General features: G+C 47.8%; 2 protein-coding genes across 2 annotated transcripts in view; one reads left to right on the top strand and one right to left on the bottom strand.

Moving 5' to 3' along the window:
- Urb1 (URB1 ribosome biogenesis homolog) overlaps positions 1 to 21,266 on the top strand; it is a 63,956-nt gene that overhangs the window by 20,238 nt on the left and 22,452 nt on the right. The window contains 13 exon segments of the mRNA XM_048346315.1: positions 727 to 843; positions 1,919 to 2,031; positions 2,748 to 2,867; positions 4,110 to 4,226; positions 4,934 to 5,072; positions 6,589 to 6,759; positions 7,628 to 7,821; positions 8,785 to 9,009; positions 9,496 to 9,675; positions 11,093 to 11,948; positions 13,309 to 13,510; positions 14,384 to 14,570; positions 20,680 to 20,738. Of these exon segments, the coding sequence (XP_048202272.1) occupies positions 727 to 843; positions 1,919 to 2,031; positions 2,748 to 2,867; positions 4,110 to 4,226; positions 4,934 to 5,072; positions 6,589 to 6,759; positions 7,628 to 7,821; positions 8,785 to 9,009; positions 9,496 to 9,675; positions 11,093 to 11,948; positions 13,309 to 13,510; positions 14,384 to 14,570; positions 20,680 to 20,738 (2,680 nt within the window).
- Positions 19,109 to 19,572, bottom strand: LOC125351514 (NTF2-related export protein 2-like). Its single transcript, XM_048346321.1, has one exon. The coding sequence runs from the start codon at positions 19,532 to 19,534 to the stop codon at positions 19,109 to 19,111; it is 426 nt and encodes a 141-aa protein (XP_048202278.1). The 5' UTR covers positions 19,535 to 19,572.

The following is a 21,266-nucleotide window of genomic DNA, read 5'->3' on the forward strand; positions in this document are numbered from 1 at the left end:
TTCTGATTTAGAGCCCTTCAGTTCCTATATCTGGTGTCCTTTTTTCAGGGAAAAGAATTACAGTGGGATTATAGATTCATTCTTTTTCTGATACCAGGATTTGAACTGTGCCCAGCTAGCACTTGAGTCAAACTTGTAGCCCTGGCCCTGTATTTTTGTTGGCTATTTCTAACCCCCGCTGGCTTAGAACCACAGTCCTTCAGATCTTAGCTTCCTGTAGATTGAATATTTATCTTAGATGTGTTCAGGCTTGTTAAAAGTTTCCGTGAAGACTTGATCCTCGGGTGCCATGTGAATAGCCAGTGAGGTAGGAGCCCTTGTTCACTCTTCAGATAGAGGCGGTCTTGAAGGTGCCCTTTGTATTAAAATGTGCTACTGGCTCTGCTCCCGTTTCCTGTATCTAGACACCCTGATTAATCCTGACTTTTGCCCCCAAGAGGGTGGATCCTGGCATTCCCACTGCTCCCATAAGGATATGAAAAGGGAAGGGAAACCAAAACCCACCCAAGGCCATAGCAGCAAAGCAGAGCTTAAGCCCAGTCCCTCTGAGCAGTCCTAACTGCTTTACCTCCTTGATACCATAAATATGGTAGCAGAGCATCTTTCTCAAGCGTGTGAGTTTAGTGTGAGTTGATCAGGATATACCAGGTGTGGCTGAGCTGTTCCCCTGAACAATGGCAAAGGACAGGTGTGTTTCCTAGCTCAGACTGTTTTCTTTTGGTGCAGATGATGCAGAAACCATTCTTTTGAAAGCCGTTCTGCTCCAAGTCATATGCCTATACCAAAAGGTGGTCCCCCTTGTGGTCATGCAGTACAACTTTGACTTCAGCAAGCTCCTGAAAGGTGGGTCTCAGGGACTGCACATGACATGGCTTTGTCTGCCAGTGGGGCTGGCAGACATAGAGAACCTAATGCAGGAGCTGGAGGAGGGCTAGCGCGCAATTGCCAATGTGCATGATCCACCAGCCTGCTTAATTTTATTTGGACCGATACACTTTTTAAATAGGTGGACTTCCTTAAGTAAACATTAGGTGAATATTTAAAAGGTGGGAACATGGAGAAAGGGAAGTCCAGTAGTCTGAGTCTCTATTGTGGAAGGGCCACAAACCAGGTCCTGTGATAATTAGGTCATACGATGTTTGGTCTTTCAAGGGCACAGGGCTACCAAGTGTAGAGCAGAAAAGAGCCCCATGGATGACACATGCCATCTGTAGAAGTTCAGAGGCACTTCAAACATAGTTACCTTCTGTTTTGCCTAAGGTTCAATTTACATCTCATAAAAGAACCGTGCTTGTGTGGTCGTGGTTCCTTACTACCAAGTTTGCCCAATAAAATTGGCTTTATAATTGGGCCCATGGAAGAAGACTATCTGAGAATTTCTATAAGCTACTGAAATAATCCTTTCCAAGGTTTGTAATCATTTGAAAGTACTAAGGTCCCTTTGCTGTTGGAACATGAGACTTACAGGATGTGGCCATTTAAGACATAAGAGCTATATCCTTCCCAAACAGAGGAGAACTCCTGAGATCTGGCTAGTGAATAAGGACCTAGTATTAGCCTCCACGGCCATTCTGTTCACAGAATGCTTACAGTCTGTGTAGCAAGGCCTGCACTCCACAAGCACAACCATTCATGCAGGGCCACACTAGGAGACAGCGTGGTGTAGTGTGGTCAGCGTGGGCATAGAAGGACCATTTGAGCAAGCAGAATTAGGGCATTGTGTTGAAGGATTCGGACAGACGAGGGTGGGAGGAGTCAGCTGAAGTAGGCCTCATCTACCCGCAGTGAACAAATACAGTGCATAGAGCAGATTCAGTCTTTATTCTGCTTTTCCTTTTCTGGTCCTGTGGGCCAGGGAAGCCGAGGTGGGCACCAGCCCCTGAGTAACTGCCCCTCTTTTCCTCACTTGTATCCACAGGTATCATCTGTGAGCAGGACCTTGGGGAGGAGGCCCCTCCCATTCTGCAGCACCACATGCTAAAGGTGGCCCTGGAGCTGCCTGCCAGCAAATTTTTGTGGTTAAAGGCACAGGTAAGAAGCAGAGCACCCCAGTCTTCTGCTCTTAGCTAACCTGCTGGACTTGTTTGGCTTTTGCCTCAACACTTTTATTATTCTTAGCATTTAAAAAGGTTTTGGGAAATAAAATACATTCCTTCCCTTTGTCCTTATCCCAGAAGTACTCAGGAGTAGACACCATACTGGGAGAGGGCTGAGGCTGATGGGAAAGTCTGCCAACATCACTAGCAGTATTTGTGTAGCGTCTTCCAGGACTCTTGGAGAACATAATGCCAACTTGTGCAGGGCACGCAGGTGCAGTGGCTGTTTGCCTGGGCCTGTGATTGCAGGTGCTGATAGCTCAGTACCATGAGGAGGAAACGACCAAGCAAACCTTGCCTTGTCTAAGTGTGCTGCTCAGAAGCTCAGCCTTTTTTAATGGCTTGGATTTTATGTGAGATTTCCATATGTGAGATTTCCCAGTAGTACGGAAATGCATGTTGACATTTTCACCATGGTGCTGTTTGGAGGTTGGAATGGGTTTACCTGATGTCCCTACAGTCAGTGTCCCAGTAGCCCCTCTCAGTGGTGGGTAAAGCTGAGTTGTAGGGCCTGGCAGCATGCTGCCATGCACTTGTCTATTCACCCAGCAAGTGTGGTCCTCATTCTTGTTATAGCATGTATGTTGATACTAAAAGCAAAATACAGATAATCATCATTGAGATATATTGAGAGCCATGTTCAACTTCTAGGAAGGCCCTGATGTAGGAATCATAGGAGGAGAGCGGTCAGTGTTTTACTTGCTGATGAAGATGTTCGTGACCAGCAGCCACTTACAGCTCAAATCACCTACCAAACTTCTGATCACGAAGGTGAGTGCTCTCCCCACTCCTAATGCTGAAAGGGTCTACATGCCTCTTCCTGACAGGAGGTTGGATTCAGGCCGTATTAGAACTGTTGTATGTTGTAATTTTTATCTTATTTATTTACTTGATGGTAGTAGAGCCTTGTGCTTACTAGGCAGATGCTCTACTTGAGCCAAGCTTCCAGCTCCTTTTTGATTTTGTTTTTCAGGTGTTGTCTTAAGCTTTTTACATAAGGCTGGCCTTGGGTTGTGATCTGCCCACCTTTTACCTCCCACCTAGGATGTGCATTTTTATATAAAATGTCTTATGTTTTGATTTGGCATGTCTTATAATGAGTTAAATTCCTGAGAGGTAGCGTAGGGAAGTAGTTAAAATCCTCGACTTTGTGATCTGACGTCTAGATTTGAGCCCGGGATCTACTGCTTCCTGGGTAGCATTGGCAAAATACTTAACCTCTTTGGACTTAGTTTTCTCATGGTGAATGGGGATAATAAAGCGTTGGTGACAGAGAAGATTAAACAAGATGAAGCAGCAGTATCTTGTGATAGCTGTACTAAACACTGTACTCCGCTTTGTTGGGGGAAGTGTTTATGGCTCAGCCACTTCTGTTACTCCAGGCTCTGAGCCTTTTCTGGAGGTTTTCAGGCTTTTTCACCTTTTCTGTCACCTATAGTACATGCGTCCTCAAAGTCTTCAGGGGAAAAGAAGACGTGGACATTTCTTTTGGGGCTCACTTTTCCAGGGCTACATCAGGTCTTGCTGTGACCATAAGAGTCTTGTGCCTCACTTCTGCTGTGAGACATATGTGCTTTACGTATCACAGTTACTGTTTTTAGGGTACAAACATGAAGGGCTGATAATCTTGCTGCACTTTGTCCTTGTCCCCTGAGCTACTTGAAGACAGTAAGCTGTCCAGGTGAGGGCTTAAGTCATAGATGTTTACCTTACTCTTTGTGAAAAACCAGCTTGAAACTCAGCCCCCTGAATAGCAGCTGAATCTTTTCCTTTCTTACAAATTTGGGAAGAGGAAAGAGGAATTCAATTGTCTATGACAGGGGAGTGGCGATCTCTTTTCCTTGTGTCCTTTGACAATGCGGATGCAATGTTGAAAGAACATCCTGCAGAGTTCTCCTTGGACTCCTTGCCCCCTTCACCCTTCCTGCTCCCTCGCCCCATGTGGTCTGGTGCAGCAAGAAGCCTCGGAAAGCAACTCCTTCTGATCTGTGCACCTTGTCTGCTTGCTCACAGATTCTGCGGGACACAGGTGTGTTTGAGCACACCTGGAGGGAGCTGGAGCTGTGGCTCGGGCACCTGGATAACACTGCAGAGGAGAGCCGAGAAACCGTGATCCAGTTTCTAGAACGAGTAAGCACAGGTGTCCCATGGAAGGGAATGTGCGTGTTGATCATACTCCCTTTCTCTGAATGTGACAGAGAGATACTTTTTCATGTGCCAGCACCACTTGTCCTAGCTCATGTCCTGGGCTTGCTGAGGTTTCAGAATCCACTCAGCTTTAGAATGTAGACAGGAACACCTTACATTTGTGTTGTTTAGTCTCTTCTGGGACTGTGTTCTTGCATGAGTGAATAAGAGGATCCTAAAAGTGATATGAAACATAACAAATACTAAGAAGAGATAGCTTTTGGGTTTTTGTTTGTGCCAGTACTGGAGCTTGAACTCAGGGCCTGGCATATTCCTTTGGCTTTTTTGCTCAAGGCTGGCACTCTACCGCTTGAGTAACAGCTCCAGATTTGGACTTTTTTTTTTTTTTTTTTTTGATAATTGAGATTAGAGTCTCATTAACTTCCCTGCCCATGCTGGCTTTGAACCTTGATCCCTAGATCTTAGCCTGGGTATCTAGGATTACAGATGTTAGCCACTGGCACCAGCTAGATAATTTAATTGTGAAACAAAAGCGTTTAAAATCACTTTATAATAAGGTTACTATTCTTAGTAAGGACAGTTCATATTTTAGTACCTCCCTTGATTTAGAGAAGTGACATATTAGGTTTTTTTTCCCCCCTCTTCTCTTTAGTTGCAAGCATCTAAATGTTTACCACTTACCTGTCTAGGTTTTATTGACGCTGGTGGCGAATCCCTATCCATATACAGACAGAGCATCTGACTTTGTCCAGGAAGCCAGCACACTGCAGGCCACTGTGGGGCGGCAAGACGCCGATGACGTCAGCATTCCCATCTCCCACATTGATGGTAGGTCCTCGTCCATCCCCCCTCCTTCTCTGCCCCCCTCCCCCCCGCTGCTGGGTTCTGAAGATTGATCAGGTGGGTGCCCCATTTCTTTGTGTCAAGGGTCAGCTCACCTTGCAGGTAGATTACAGTTTGCCTTGTTTACAGAATGAGAAATGTCTGTAAAGCTTACTGCAGTTTTTTAGTTAGCTTCTATTTGTGTTGGGGTGTATGGATGTCCTTGTTCACACATGTTAATGCTGTATTCTATGCCACGTCACCCCCTGTCTCATACCCTCTGCCCCTCTTTATCCCCCCACCCCTGAAAATAGCATCCCCAGCTGATTTTTTTTGGTTAAATTTTCATGGTTGCAAAAGATCTGTTTGGACAGTATTCAATCTCCTTTCTCCTCTGCCAGCACAACCCCCTTCCACTAGTGCCCCTCTCCCACTCCCCTATCCATCAGCAGCTTTCCTTGAGTTTCTCAGTGCTACCCTCATGTATACTTAGGATATGTTAGAAAGTTATTCATTCTCCTTTCCCCTTCTCTCTCCTCCTTTATAGTCTCTTAGGTTGCTTGCTTGTTCATTCATTCATTCATTTATTCATTTATCTTGTCGGTCGTGGGTCTGGGTGTTGTCCCTGAGCTTTTTCTGCTCAAGGCTAGTGCTGTACCCCTTTGAGTCACAGTGTCACTTCTGGTTTTCTGGTGGTTAATTGGAGATAAGAGTCTCATGGACTTTACTGCCCAGGCTTCGAACCACGATCCCTCAGATATCAGCCTCCTGAGTAGTTAGGATTACAGGTGCGAGCCATCAGCTCCCAGCTTACTTTTTATTTGTAAAGTGTATACTGTGCACCCGGTTCTTAGACTCTTCACAAGTCTTAACACATGCAAAACATCATAACCATAAGGGAGAAAGATGTCATTGTCTTCCTTTACTACATAGCTAAGACAGAAGAGGCACACAGAGGTTAATTTAGTCTATTTGACAAAGCCACTACATCCTAATCATTGGGATTATTTTTATTATTAGCCTGTGCTAGGATTTGAATTCAGAGCCTCACACTTGCTCACTTGTTTGCTCACGGCGTGCTCTTCACTCGAGCCATACCTATTGCCCAAGTCCTCCAGATCTCAACCTCCTGAGTGTCCTGGAGTAGAGACGTGAGCCACCGATGCTCAGCTTAAAGTCTGTGCGCTGGGCTGTGCTTAAATACTCTCAGAATTTGGCTTGTTTGAGTGTGTGAAGTTCCGGACTTCTCATGCTACTTAAACACCATTTTGTCACCACCGTAGCTGAATCTCCCCAATGTTGTCAAAGATTGGGAAGACTTTATGGGCAATGTCTTCATCTGTTTCGGATGAAACTGTGCTTAGCATTCTCCTAAGAGAAGTTTATGTTGGTTTTTTTGACTGCTTTTTGTTTGCTTGCTTGCTACTTTCTGTGACTGTAGTCTTGGTTCTCCCTCCCCGTGGGTTCGTGCTGGGGTTCTTCAGTGTCTCTTGGCTCAGCTGGGCTCCCCTCTCTACCTCAGATGTTCTTGACATGGTGGACGTGTTGGTGGAGGGCAGTGAAGGCTTGGACGAGGAGATCGGCTTCTCGTTAAATGAAGACATGGTCCTGCTCACATTCCCGTTCAGTGCTGTGGTCCCTGCAGCCCTGGAAGCCAGGAATAAATTGCTCCTTGGGACAGCAAATGAAGCAGGTATTATGTGCAGTCAGCATGTGCTGGCTGTAGCAGGTGGGCTGGACCCTTGGGGAATGGGAGGTGCAGTTCCAGGGGCTGAGAAAACACTCGCTGAGAACCTAAAGCGGCGAGAGTTGAGACACCGCCCCCCTTCCCCAAGAGTGGTAGCTATCCAGCCATGGAGCTCAGAGTCTGTGGGCATCCCTGGAGGCTGCTGGGAAAGTAGTCATCTGGAAGAGGACCTGCTCATGTTTTACTGCTTACTCCCCATACCATGATAAGGTATCATCCACACTTGCAGGGTTTTCCAGGGAGCTCAGGCTTTGGGCCATAGCAAGTATATGACCCCATGTGTCTGGGATTTACTTATAGTACATACAGGTCCATATCCTGACCATGTCAGAGTTTAGGGAAGTTCAGGTTGCTCTTCTGGATGGTTGTCCTCTAGAAAGTGGCCCAGAGTTGTTCCTGTTGATGGCTGTCCCTGTTGGTGGCTCTACCATTCTGACATTTGGCCTAAAGGGTCACTGTGGAAAGGGAAGAGAGGTCTTGGGCTAACTGAGGCATGGGATTGTACCCGACCTGCAGCAGAGCTTAGGTGCCAGGCAGAAAAGGGATTGGTGAGCTCTGATGGGTCCTGGATCCTGGTAGTTTCATATGTAGGGCTGTATTTCTGGCCTCAGGACCTGATATCTGACCACATGCCATGTGTTTAATCAGATGAGCCCGAGACACTTGGAGGGTGTCACTCTACCTTCCCCTGTGGGTATGAGACCCCCCATGGCGTTGGTGGGGATATGGCATTTATACTGGAGGAGGTGGTGCTGGTAAAGCCCAGAAAGGTACTTCTGGCCCATCCTTCCCACCAAATCTCTTTCCTCTTCAGGGGAGAGCATCGTGGCCTATCTGACAGCTGTGCTGACTGACCTCCTCCACAGTCAGAGGGACCCCCTGGCTCTGTGTCTTCTGCTCCAGGCCTATGACAAGTTTGAACCTCCAGGCCCACCTTGCTGCCAGCAGATTTCCCTGTTTAACAGATACTACAGCCTCTGGATCCCGGAGCAAGCCCGGGAGGCCGGGGTAAGCCACAGTCAGGGCTCCTGCCAGCGTGCTCTTCTCACAGGAAGCTGTGTGGTGGTTTGTTTGCGGGGTATTCTGAGGCTATACTAAGTATACTGTGTGTTTTAAGCCATTTAACCTGCCGAGAACTCTGAGGGATGGGTGAAGACTCACTACTGTTCACACATGTGGGTGCAGAGCGTTTCTGCTACCAATTGTGATGGAGTTGGGGTTTGGGCCAGGCCCACCCCTCGAACAGTGTTGCCACCTTCTTCCCCCTAGAGGCCAAGGTTGTGGCCAGAAGGTGGCTTGTGTCTGGAAGTTCAGTGTCACCCTCGTAGGCATGACAGCTTCTGCCCTGTTGAATATGGCGCTGAGCTAGGATGGGACCTGAGAATTTACGTATGTCACAATGTCGAGGGCAGTGTTGAGCCGCACTGGCCTAGGACCACTCTGAAGCACTCTGAACTTCCCCAGCACACAGAGCCCCGGGCTTATTAGTCTAAGACATTCAGTGTTTGGAATTATTATTCTATAAGCCACGTGAGGTAAGAAGGCAGTTTGGGGATTGTGTAGAAGAAAAGAACAATTGCTATGTAAAGTACAACAGGCCCAGAAATGAAATGTTCGTCTATTTCCCTGTTCTTTGGACAAGACTTTCTGACAAGGGTGCGGTGGGGGGTGGGGGCGGGCGTAGCTCACAGTATGGGCTGTGCTACAGGCTGTGCCTTCCCAGTTTCCTGGGACTCATCCTGGGACTGTTCCATTTCTGGGGCACAGGCTGCCCTGGCACTGTGGGTCTCTTACTACTCCCTCCCCCACTGGGTTCATTCACTCAGTACAGACGTGACCTCGGAAGGTACAGAACTGAAGTAAAATACACATGGCCTGGTTTTTGTAGTTTGGTAGGATTATCTGGTGTGTATCTATCACATGTATATATACTACCCTCTGTAGTAATTGGTCTTTTCTCTCTTTTGCCAGCTCCCCCAGCCATTGCAGGGGTCTCACAGCCCTGGACGCCACACTCCCCCCTCAGCCTCCTTCTCCACCCTGCTGCGGGTGGCCTATGAGAGCCAGACGCTTGGGGATGAGCTTGTTCAGACGCAGCTGCAGGGCGCCATCCCACACCTCGCCCTGGACCAGGCCCTGTGCTCAGTCAAGCAGGTGCTGCTCTACCTCAGAAGCACTGTGGAGAACTTTGGCCAGGTTAGCACTGTCCCTCCAGTCCCAGAGAAAACATGACCTTCTCTCAGCCAGCTCCCCATAGAGAGACACAATTTCTCATGACCCTTGGGGCCAGGGTAGGCTTGTGGCTTAGGAGCCTGGAGTCGCAGCTCTGCTGACTCTCTTCCCTGGAGAGACAGGGACCCTCTGGGACAGCCTGGATCTATCTCCTAGCTGGCCTTCCCTCCTGTTCTCCCGAGTTTAATTCAGGAGCTCCCTGTTGAGCTTTTCCTGGTGTGCTTCGTAGATCTTCAGTTGGGGTTCTAAGCCATATACACCTTGGTATTTCTTCAAGTTTAGGAAGACAAGTCTCTTAACTGAGAGATGGCTTGGGGCAGTCACTTAGGAACCACATGTACCTCAGCTCACCCCTCCAGTCTCCTCTGACCTGGCAGCCCCTGTCCTGGTGTCTGTCAGTCTTCCTTAGCTGAGGCTCATGTGTGGCTCATGCGCTTCTCATCCTCATAGCTGGGCAGAAGTGCGGGCCTTCCGCTCCTGCAGCTCTTCCTGGATCTCCTCACGCGCCTGGTTGTCCACTTCGAGCAGCTGGATGCCCACAACCAGCAGAAGTGCGAGGCTGCCCGAGCCGAGACTGACCTCTTCTTGGACATGGAGTCCATGGCCTCTCTGGAGTTAGCCAATGACCAGGTACTGCTGCCCTCTCCTGTGGGCAGCCTGATCACCTATAAGTGGCTTCTTTCCACTTCTGTTTGCTTTTTGAGGTAGTGTGATTCGAACTCAGGGCCTCATGCCCCTCTAGTTCTTTTGGCTTTAGGTTATTTTTCAGATAAGGTCTGTACTTTTGTCTATGGCTGGCCTGAAACTGCTGTCCCCCTATTTATATAGGTCCTTTAGCTAGGATTACAGGTATGTGACACTGTGTCTGGATTGTTTACTTCTGGTTTGAAAAAAATAATCATACCTGCAAAAGAGACTAGAGAAGGACAGAAAGAGATCACTGAAGGCCACCCATGATCCCCACCTGGGGTTGAGAAGGCCTAGTCTGGGCAGTCATTCTCCTCATAGCTCCTCCAGTCACCCCACCTCTCTAGACAGCTCTCCTTAGTGCCCCGAGCCTCTTGGGGCCCAGGGTGCCCATGTTCCTCTGAGGGGCTGCAGCCTGTGCTGAGCAGGTGGGCGCTGAGAGGCTCCGTCGCACGTGTGCGTGGGAAGCAGCCTGCCTCTGCCTCTGCGCTCATCCTGCACCCTGTGCCGTCCGGCGGGCCAGATGGAGACCGCCCTTGCTGCGTAATGCAGGGGTTTTCCTGCGTCCAGGAGACAAGCATGTTCATGAGCCTGTTGACACAGGTGACTCATTCCTTGCCGTGTCCCATTGGCTTCCTGGGAGCTGTGTCTTCTTGGCCACTAGCTGGCAAGGCTCTGACAGGAAAGGCACTATTTAGTGAGGCTTCTTTTCCTTTCTTTAAGAATGAATCAGGTAAGGGCAGCCGTTCGTGTCCCTGGGAACTGATAGAGTCATCTATCAGCAGGGCCGTGCAGGACAGCTGGACCCAGTCCAGCAAGGGCATACCACTGCGTTCCCGTCGGTGCTTCACTCTCATGGAGTCACTGAAAATCCGCGCTTGTGAATGTAGAGATGGGCCTGCAGTGGTTTACACCTATCCAACCACCCCAGGGTGTGATCTGAGTCGTGAGCACTCTGTCCTACTTAGGAGACACCAGAAGGCAAGGCTGCCAGAGAAGGGCCAAGGTTGGACTGGCCTTAATCACATTTTGCCCCTTCAGTGAGTGACTTAGGAGAGCAGTCTGCCACAGAAGCCCGCTCTGGCCATCTTCATCAGATACACACTCGTGACTGCGTGGGCCTCGACGTCCCTGTCTGGCCTTCATGGGCACGGCATGGAGGCTAGGGTGGCCATGCACAGTCCTAGAGTTGTGCAGTGTTGGGAAGGGGGACAGCTAGATGCTGTGAGCTCCCTTGGGAGGGGCCCTGGACAGGGGTGAGTTAGCAAAGCCACTTCCTGCCCTGTCTCACTGACAGCAGCCATGGCCCCTCCCTAGTCCCATGCCTCTCCTGAAGTCTGTCCTGGTCGTTGTCTTTCAGACCCTGGAGGAGGTACTGGGGGCCATCCTCAGACACCCCACCCTAGAGGGCTGGTTTCTAGCCCTGGAGCAGCAGTCCCTGCCCCCGCACACACTCAGCCCTGTCCTCGTGAAGCTACTGGCGGCCCACTTCAGTGCGGGGGCCCTGCAGCTCCTGGTGGCGAGCGCCCTGGTCCTCCGCAACATGGGCCAGCTGGGCCTCCTGTCCAAGTACTCAGAGGCCATCACTCAGAGTGTGTTGAGAGAGCTGCGAGCCAGGAGGACAGGCGCCGCCACATCGCCACCTAGGACCCTGCCACAGCTGGAGGCCCTGCAACAGCTCCATCCATACATGGAAGGCGCGCAGCTCCGTGAAGTCATCCTGGCCCTGCTGGGCCTGCCTGAGGCCCACCTGCTGGCCCAGCGGCCCTCAAAAGCCCCAGGGAAAGAGAGACACCTGAGTACTCTGGGAAAGACCCTGGTGAAGCTCCTGTCCAGCAGCCCCCAGGACCAGCTGCAAAACAGTGAGCTCTTCTGGTCAGCCGAGTATGTGCGAGGCCTGGGGGCTCTGCTCCCCACATTGGCTGTGGATGAGTTGGACTCTGCGTTCCTCCACACGCTTCAGAGAGACCCCATGCTGGCCTCCACAGTGGCGGCCGACCTGCTTGACTACTGCCTGGCCCGGAGGACACAGGCGGCCCTGGACATTGCTAGCCTGCTCCTGCAGCACAGCACCACCCACCTGCTGCGGTTTGAGCTGTGGTGTGCGCAGCCTGGTGTGGGACGCAGCCTGCGAGAGGACTTGGCTGGCTTCCTTCCCGTCGTCCACGTGTACCTCCAACGAAGGGTGCAGGAGCCCTTTGCGCGGCCACTGGGAGGTAAGGAGAAGCTGGCTTTGGGCCGCTGTGAGTTACAGGTCAAAGAGGCCAAGGAGATGAACTGGGTGGTATTCTTGACCCTGTTGTTAGGTCTGGGCTGAGCTTATGTCTGTTCTTCCTTTGGGGTCTGAGTGGCTCTGAAGATCTAGAAAGCCAGGTACTAGTAGCTCACACCTATAATCCTAGCCACTCAGGAGGCTGAGATCTGAAGCTGAAGCTCATGGTTCAAAGCCAGCCTGGGCATGAAGGCCATGGGACTTACCACCAATGAGCCACTAAGAAAAGCCGAAGTAAAGCCTGTGTTGTAGCTCAAGTGGTGGAGCACTAGCCTTGAGCAAAAAAGTTAATGGACAGCATCAGACTGAATTTAAGACCCAGTACTGGCACCAAGAAAAAAAGATTGAGAGGGACTGAGAAGTTCCCAACACCTCCTGTCTCTTGGAGTTCTAGTTAACTTGAAGTAGGGCATTGGGCAGCAGTTGGGGGTGTCCAGGTTAAGGGAAGTGTTAGGGCGAAACCATTTTTGTCCCATTACACCCTTTCTACATTGAGGGTGCCGGTGAGTAGTACGTGTTGTGTCAAGGTGGTAGTGAGTCCATGCTACCTGGTGGATCACACTGGTGAGTTCATCACATTTGATTCCATTTTTGTGAATATCAGAATATTTTTCCACTAACTACTTTGCTTCTGTCTTGTGTAACTTGGTGTCAGTGGTGACAGCTATTTTAAAAAGTAGAATAACCCAGCCAACAAGAATTGTCCAGCCGGTGGCTATTGACCTACTTTTCCTTAGCCACACTCCCTGTCTTGTTTTTATTTTATTTATTAATTTATTTATTTTGCCAGTCCTGGTGCCTGAGCCCTGTTCCTGGCTTCTTTTTGCTCAAGGCTAGCACTCCACCACTTGAGCCACAGTGCCACTTACGGCTTTTTCTCTATATGTGGTGCTGAGGAATCGAACCCAGGGCTTCATGTATACGAGGCGAGCACTCTACCACTAGGCCATATTCCTAGCCCCACACTCTCTGTCTTATTTCGAGCCTTTGACAGATGATGCTCATGGGAGCACAGAACCTCAGCACTCAGCCTTGGCAACTTAGAGCCAAGTGATCAGCACAGTGGCTCTCAAAAAGTCAGGATCCCTGTATACAGGCCCATTGGGCTAACGAGTACCTGTCAGGAGTGTTGGCCACGAGTCTCCTTGGTGTCAGTAGTGCTGCTGTGGCCAATATCAGGCTGTGAGAGTGGCAGCATTGTGTCACAGGCTACCTAACAAACAGCAGTCAGCCCCCGTGAGCCTGTCGGCGCTGGCTCAGCTCCCCTTGTGAATGATGACCTGTGCTTTGTGTCTGTGCCGCAGTGCCCTCCAACACCATTCATGTCTTGAGGAAGGCCCTGTGGGGACAGCTGCAGGACAGGCTTCTCAGTATGGACACGCCTGCAGTGGCTGGGCTACATCAGGAGATCCTGGCCCAGCTGGTTCCGTTTGCAAGAGCCAAAGATCTTCGTGTGCTCAGGGACCACCTTCCCAGCTTGCTTCAGACTCTGGGGAGTCACAAGAGGTATGAAGGTGAGGGTTTCTAGGTGGCTATTCCCTTCTCAGTCTTGCTTTTCCCCTTAGAGTTTATTAAGTTCTTAGTGGAAATGGATGCCTTGCCATTGTGTCAGTCAGCAAGATGGCATTGTTGCTGCAGCTCTTCATTCCAGCCATCCTGACTGAGGATACATCTCTGCAAGTGGATGGCTGAGTCTGACTCAGGGCAGTGGTGCTGACCTGGGGGCGACTTGCCCTGGGGGTGCCTGGCAGCGTACAACACTTTCCTGTTATGGCTGGGATGAGTGGTGTGGCTTCTAGCATTTCGAGGGCGGGGGGCCCTGGATGCTGCTAGCTGTGCAGCCACGTAGGTCACAAGTCTGGGCAGGCTCATCCTTTCTCTGTGTGCTGATACTGTTGGTTCTGTGAGCATTCTGGTGCTTTTTTATTTTTTGGTGATACTGGAATATGAACTTAGGGTCCTATGATTTCTAGGCAGGTACTCTACTACTTGAGCCTCCTGCCCTTTTTGCTTTATTTTTCTACTAGGGTCTTTTTTTTTCTCCATGGGCTGGCCAGGACCACTCTCTTCTTGATTATACTTCCTATATAGCTGGAATGAGAAATGATTACCACCATGCCCAGATTAGTTGAAATAGAGTCTCACTACCTTTTTGCTCACACTGGCCTCAAACCACAATCCTGATCTCTCCCTTACAAGGAGCTTGGATACAGGTGTGAACCTCCATGCCTAGTCCCTTATATATCTTCTTTTTCCATAAAGAGTGGTTTCTGGAGTGGGTGTTCTGGGGAACAGGCCCAGGGACATCTCTTCCATACTGGTCTTTGTGATGTTGGGTCACAGCCTCCCTCTAACTCTGGACTCTGGTTTTCTTTGCAGTTGGATTGTGGCAGACTCTGTTTCTGCAGCTCTAGAGGAGTCCGCAGAAGAGCTGCATGCCTGGAGGAAGACCCTCCTGGAGTGCTGTGTGCAGTGGTTGCTTGCATCCTTCAGTAGTAACCAGCCAGGTGACGACAGCACCCAGGATCAAGAGAAACAGATGCTGCTCCGATTAAGCGAGTTGTTGGTAGGTGTTTTTGTTTATAAATCGTGGTTATGCCGTTAAGGGACCCCAAGCTTTACAGATACACTTCTGCTGTGTGGCAGGGATGTGTCCATCAGGAAATGAGAAAGGGCTGTGTCTAGGGGCAGAGTGGCATGTGGTGGCAACCCCTGAATTAATGAGCCATCTTTCATTAGAAGGAGATGCTGGGTTTTTGTCACATGCTTGTTTGCATCTATTGAGATGCTATAGAAAGTCTTGCTTTATTATTCTGAATTATATTGATGAGTGTTAAACCAGTCTTGTATTTCTGGGATGAACCTACTTGATTGTGATGTATTTTCTTTTTATACTTTATTGGATTGGAGTAGCTAATATTTTGTTAAGAGATTTTGATTTGTGGACATAAGGGATACAAGCCTGTACTTTGATTTTTCTGTACTAGGTCAGGTAGCACTGACCTCACTGAATGAGTTGGGTAGTTTCTCTGCATTTTAAATTCTAGGCTGATTCTTTATTTTCTGCTTAAGTATTGTAAACATTTCATGGTGTTGTCATCTGGCTTGCCATCATTCTTTCGTTGTTGTTGTTGTTGTTGTGGAGCTTGAACTCGGCCAGCCCTCCACCATTTTGAGCCACAGCACCACTTTCAGTTTTCTGGTGTTTAATTGGAAATGAGTCTCATGGACTTTCCTGCCTAGGCTGGCTTTGAACCGTGATCCTCACATCTCAGCCCCCTGAGTAGCTACTACAGGTGTGAGCCACCAGGGTCTGGCTAAATTTGTCATTCTTGGTTTCTCTGTCTCCTTTGATTGATGTAGTGTTTTTAAAATGTGGGCTAAAGCAATTCAAACAGTTTTTGTGTTTTTCCCACATTTCTTGTGCTTGTGCTTATTAGTAAGCTGCTTGGTCTGTGGAATGGTAGTTTCATAAAATTTAGAAATACTTGGCCCTAATTCCCTTCTCAGAAATATCCTCTCAAAATGTTCTATTTTTTGCACAGAAATAATGAGTATCTGAAAGATTTGCATGAGAACGTGAGTTGTTTCCTGGTGTATGATTGAAAGTTGCATTACTAGTCCCAGAGGCTGTGGCTTAACTGAGCGGAGTAATCCTTAGAAACATAGCTCCAAGAAAAAACAAACCAATATGTAGTAAACACATTCCTAAGTCCTGGAGCAAGCTATGTGCTTGGTTATTTTAAAAATCTTTGTAACCTATCACAGGTTTGTGAACCTTGATACACAGAGCCCAGGCTTGGCTGGACTCTGGGAAGAATGTGCCCAAGACTTGAACGCGGGGCTGGGGATATAGCCTAGTGGCAAGAGTGCCTGCCTCGGATACACGAGGCCCTAGGTTCGATTCCCCAGCACCACATATACAGAAAAAACGGCCAGAAGCGGCGTTGTGGCTCACGTGGCAGAGTGCTAGCCTTGAGCGAGAAGAAGCCAGGGACAGTGCTCAGGCCCTGAGTCCAAGGCCCAGGACTGGCCAAAAAAAAAAAAAAAAAAAGACTTGAACGCGGCTGAGTTGTGGAGGTGGTGGTGCCTGAGGCCCAGCATTCACAGGGAGTGCTGCCTGCCTTCATGGACAGCCTCTCCAACTGCACTGTATATAGAGCCTAGGCTGATCTCACACTCATGATCCTCCTGAGTGTTGGAATGATAGGCATGTACCACCATGCTGGCTCTAGTTGTTTCCTTTTTGTTTTTGAATTGTTTTCGGCTAGTCTATTATCTCAGACTAGGCTTGAACTAGAGATCCTCCTGCTTTGGGAGGAGGATCCCACGTTCTAGGATTATAAGTGTATACACTGTAATCCTGTTCGAGACCTTTTATTAGACTTGCAATCCTATGTACGGCTTCTACTATACTTTCTGTAACCATCCACTGAGAAGGGGGGGGGAAGTTACTCAGGGAGGGACCTGCTGCCCCAGGGGTTTCCTTCACACTCTGGCACTGAGGTCTCCACCGCACCACCAGCCTGGTGCAGGCCACAGCCTGAGCACGCTGCCATCAGCTGCTATCCACAGCTGACACTGGTCCCCCAGTTCCAGACTCCCCTTCGTCCCACCAGAGCCGGTGACCTGGGGGTCAGAGAGGTGCCACATGAGTGAGAGCCTCACTCTTTTTTCCCTGACAGTCCTGGGGCTTGAACTCAGGGCATGGGAACTGTCCCTGAGTTTCCTTTGCTCAAGGCTAGGACTATGCCCCTTGAGCCACAGCGCCACTTCTGGCTTTTTCTGTTTATGTGGTGCTGGGGAATCAAACCCAGGGCTTCATGTATACGAGGCAAGCGCTCTACCACTAAGCCACATTCCCAGTTTTAAAAAATTTATTACAAGGCAAATTTTATTTTTTCAGTGATAAAAACGTAAACATGTCAAAACCAAATCTAGTCCACATAATAGATCTAGTCATTTACATAGTTTGTAGAAAGCAATTCACAAAAGCTCATTTCAGTTGCTTTGTATTTGCAGCTTTTTTTGGGGAAAACTTATTTTGGTTGTTGCTGTTAAAGTTATGACCTAAAAAATACAAAATAAGAATAAGTTCATTTTGATTAGAATATAGTGTGTAAGTTGTGATCAGTACTCATCAGGAATATGTGGGTTAAAGTCAGGTCCACTCCTACTGAATTCAATTTTACGAGGCAAGCACTTTTTTTTTTTTTCGCCAGTCCTGGGGCTTGGACTCAGGGCCTGAGCACTGTCCCTGGCTTCTTTTTGCTCAAGGCTAGCACTCTGCCACTTGAACCACAGCGCCACGTCTAGCTGTTCTCTATATATGTGGTGCTGAGGAATTGAACCCAGGGCTTCATGTATATGAGGCAAGCACTCTTGCCACTAGGCCATATCCCCAGCCCTGCATTCAATTTTAATAGGATCAACAGTGTGTAGCTTGGGGCAAGAGTGACTACTAATTTTAAAATTCAATGATACAAAACATTAATAAATTACAAAAGCTTTTAACCAAAAAGCAGCAGAGCTAAGGTTTTTCTCCTTCGAAAGTTGACATATAAAATTAATTTGTGCTTTTGTTTTTTGAAGTTTAACATGAAGATCTTTCGTTCTTTCTCTTTGAAAAGACAATAAGTCAGCCACATGAGAACGTATTACAAAATATTATTTGCCCAATGTCACATATAAGAACAAATCATAAAATTAAATAATTTTAACTTTAAATAATACAGTGGAGAGTACAAAACACAGGGGAACATTCACCGGAGAGTAGATTCTTTTGACGTATGTTCACTGAGAACACTTAGCAGTTAAAGGTGTTAAAGACATAGCAGTGGCTTTCTTTCCAGTTCTCCTTTTAGATCCTGTCATAGATTAGGCTTATTGCTAACATTTGACTCTCATAGGTTCTCAAATAAATGACATAAATAAATGGTGACAAGTATGAGGTAAAGTACAAATACCTCAAAAACTCATTCTTAGGACATGAGTGATAGTCACAGCCATTCGGCAACAACACTTACTAACTTAGTAATGTAAATCCTCTAGGTGGGCTATATTTTTAGGTAAGAAACAAGTACTAGCATTTTACCAATTGGTCAGCCCTTCTCCTTCCTAACTTTTGGCTTCAATCATAGAGGTGTCTCTACATTTCTCGTTAAAGCTGTTAGTTCTATTGCCACTCACCACCACATTTACAGATCTGGAGCTGCCAAGAAAACTGCTTTTAGCAACTTTTGCTTTTAGCCACTAAAAAATGTACAAATGCTCAGATTTCCACAGAACATTTTTCACCTCTCTGGATGATTCACTTCATGAGGAAACATGTCAACATAAGAAAACAATCTATAGAAGAGTACTGAACATCTCTACAACTAAAATATTTCAGAGTTGTAATACAAACATATATTGAACTGATTTCAAAGATACACTATATATTAAAACTATATTATCTGGGTGCCAGTGGCTCACGCCTATACTCCTAGCTACTTAGGAGGCTGAGATGTGAGGATCACAGTTGGAAGCCAACCTAGCCAGGAAAGACTGAGAGATTATTTTCTCGAATAAACCACCCAAACGGCAAGAAGTAAGAGCTGTGGCTCAAATGGTAGAGCACTAGCCTTGAGTAAAAAAGCTCAGGGACAGTGTTCAGGCCCTGAACTCTAGCCCTAGGACTAGCACTAAAAACAAAAAACAAAAAAACCCAAAACCCACAACTATTACCACTTTTAACTGAAATACAGATACCTGTACTACAAAATGAGCCAAGAAGCAGTTTCTTCCAAGATAGTTATGTGGTGCTAATATCTCACAGATGTAATTACAAAAGGATTCCCATTTTTAAAAATGTACTATTGGGTTCACAGTATATTTAATATTACTTAGAGAATGTCTTTAGCAGAATGTATACGTAAAAACCTAGCATTTAAAGCTCTTAGGGCAACAACCCAAGCTGGCAGCTGCTATGAGAGGAGCTTCTAGGAAAAAAACACACATACTAAATCACTTTACTTTTAGCACGACTCCATCCACAGTGCTTTTACAAGGACACGCACTGGTTTGCTCACGCCTCTGCTGCTGGAACTGCCTTCCTTTGCCTCCCTAGCTGGAGGCCCAGTCCTGGAAGCGGAAGCAGTCGCTGGCAATCTTCCACACGGCGCTGCTGTTGGAAGCGGGCCGCGTGGTCAGCAGGAAGTTCTGGTTAAAGTAGTGTTGCCTGTTCCCATCAAACTTGACGGTGCCACTGGTCACCACCAGCACTGTGCTCTGGGACCGGGTGGCCTGCCCGTGCACCGGCTGGCAACCTAGCGTGTTCACCTGGAACTCACTGGAAGGCAGCATCTCAAAGAAGTTAGCGAGGTCTTCCAGCCCCGTGACCACGTTTCCATTCCATATTAAAGTGGCCTCGTCCAGGTAGAGCCTGGGCAGCGCCCGGCGCCTCCTGTCCATCGTGTCGTAGTAAATATTGACGAACTCCTCAGCAGCCCTGCACGCCTGATCCACGAAAGTCTTAAAATCCACGGACATGGCCTCAAAACGCTGATCCCCAGCCCGCAGCCGCCACCCCCTCCCACCCCCAGCTCCCGGGGCTTCCGGAATGACCCAGTCCGGAAGCCAAAGCAAACAAACAAGCACCACCGGAAGTGCCTCTGTGCGCTCTGGGAAAAAATGTCCGCCCACCGGAAGTTCCAGCCTTAAGTACCAGCTTCTGCCGTTCCGGCCCAATTCCTCCCATTTGTCCTAATCACTCGGCTATTTACTTCACTTAAAAGACCATTTTTGCTTTTGTAAAACTGGGCCCTCAGAATCAAAGCGTCCCACCTTTCCAACGTCATCCTGGACACAAGCTAGAACGAAAGAGCGCCATTGACGTTAATAAAAGGCCATTGCAAATCCATTAGTGTCTGAAATGGTAGACAGCGCAGACTACTTGGGAAGCTTCCTTTCGCTATTTGGAGAGCATAAGCCCTGTAAAACATTAGAGCTACTAGCAGAAATAACAAAATAACATTTTGTTTTAAAAATATATATAAATGAGGGGCTGGGAATATGGCCTAGTGGTAAAGTGCTCGTATACAAAAATATAAACGAGCTGGGCACCTGTGGTTCACTCCTCTAATCCTAGCTACTCAGAAGGGTGATATCTAGGGATCCTAAGGATGGTGGTTCAAAGCCAGCCCAGACAGGAAAGTCTGTGACACTCTTATCTCCAGTTAACCACCAGAAAACTGGAAGTGGCACTACTGGCTCTATGGCTCAAAGTGGTAGCCCTGAGCAAAAAAAAAAAAAAGCTCAGGGACAGTGACCAGGTCCTGAGTTCAAGTCCCACAACCGACAAAACAAAATACTAAAAAGGTGCATGATTTTGTGGGTTATTTGAAATAGGTCTTTTTATATTTACTGAATGGCACTAACTTGAGTTTCATGGTTGACATAACAGGTTTTGTTTTATGAGCTGTCTTGATTCTCCTGGGTACTGTAAACATGAGAATCTCAAACTTAAAGGAGGGGTTAGGAGCTTGGCCTTTTCAACTCTGTCCTGTTTTGCAGAGGAGCAGGCAAACCTGTTGGGGCACTGCCTACCTGAAGGCTACGAAGCCTCTGTCTGTCAATAATTTCTTTTCAAGTTCGTTGAGTTGCTTCATGTGTATGTCTTGCTTGCTTTATTCTAGCACGTACTTAATGAAGTTGACCCCAGTCACTGGCAGAAATTTGTGAAGTCAGGACTCAAGTAAGTTGATCTTATTTTTCCTGTGCCATTTATAAAAGTAAGAATGTTTTTGACAGCTATGGAGCAGAGGTTTAGAGAGAGCAGATGAAGATTGTCAGAGAAAATGATCCACCAACTGACACACTTGTCTTTATGATGAAGAATAGAAAAACAACACTATGGGAATTATTATTATTTTCTTTGCCAGTCCTGAAGCTTGAACTCAAGGCCTGGGCGCTGTCCCTGAGCTTCTTTTTGCTCAAGGCTAGCTTCTACCACTTGAGCCACAGCACCACTTCTGGCGTTTTCTGTTTATGTGGTGCTGAGGAGTCAAACCCAGGGCTTCATGCATGCAAGACAAGCACTGTACCACGAAACCATATTCCCAGCCCAGGCCCTAAGTATTTTTAAAAATACAAAAATGAGTCTAAGTATGATGGCTCAAGCCTGTAATCCTAGACACATGGGAGATGGACATGAGGTGATTGTAATTTGAGGCCAACAGGGGCATAAAATTCATGAGTGAAAAGCTGTGGTAGAGCAGTACTA

Source organism: Perognathus longimembris, chromosome 5 (assembly GCF_023159225.1).
Source record: "Perognathus longimembris pacificus isolate PPM17 chromosome 5, ASM2315922v1, whole genome shotgun sequence".
NCBI lineage: Eukaryota > Metazoa > Chordata > Mammalia > Rodentia > Heteromyidae > Perognathus > Perognathus longimembris.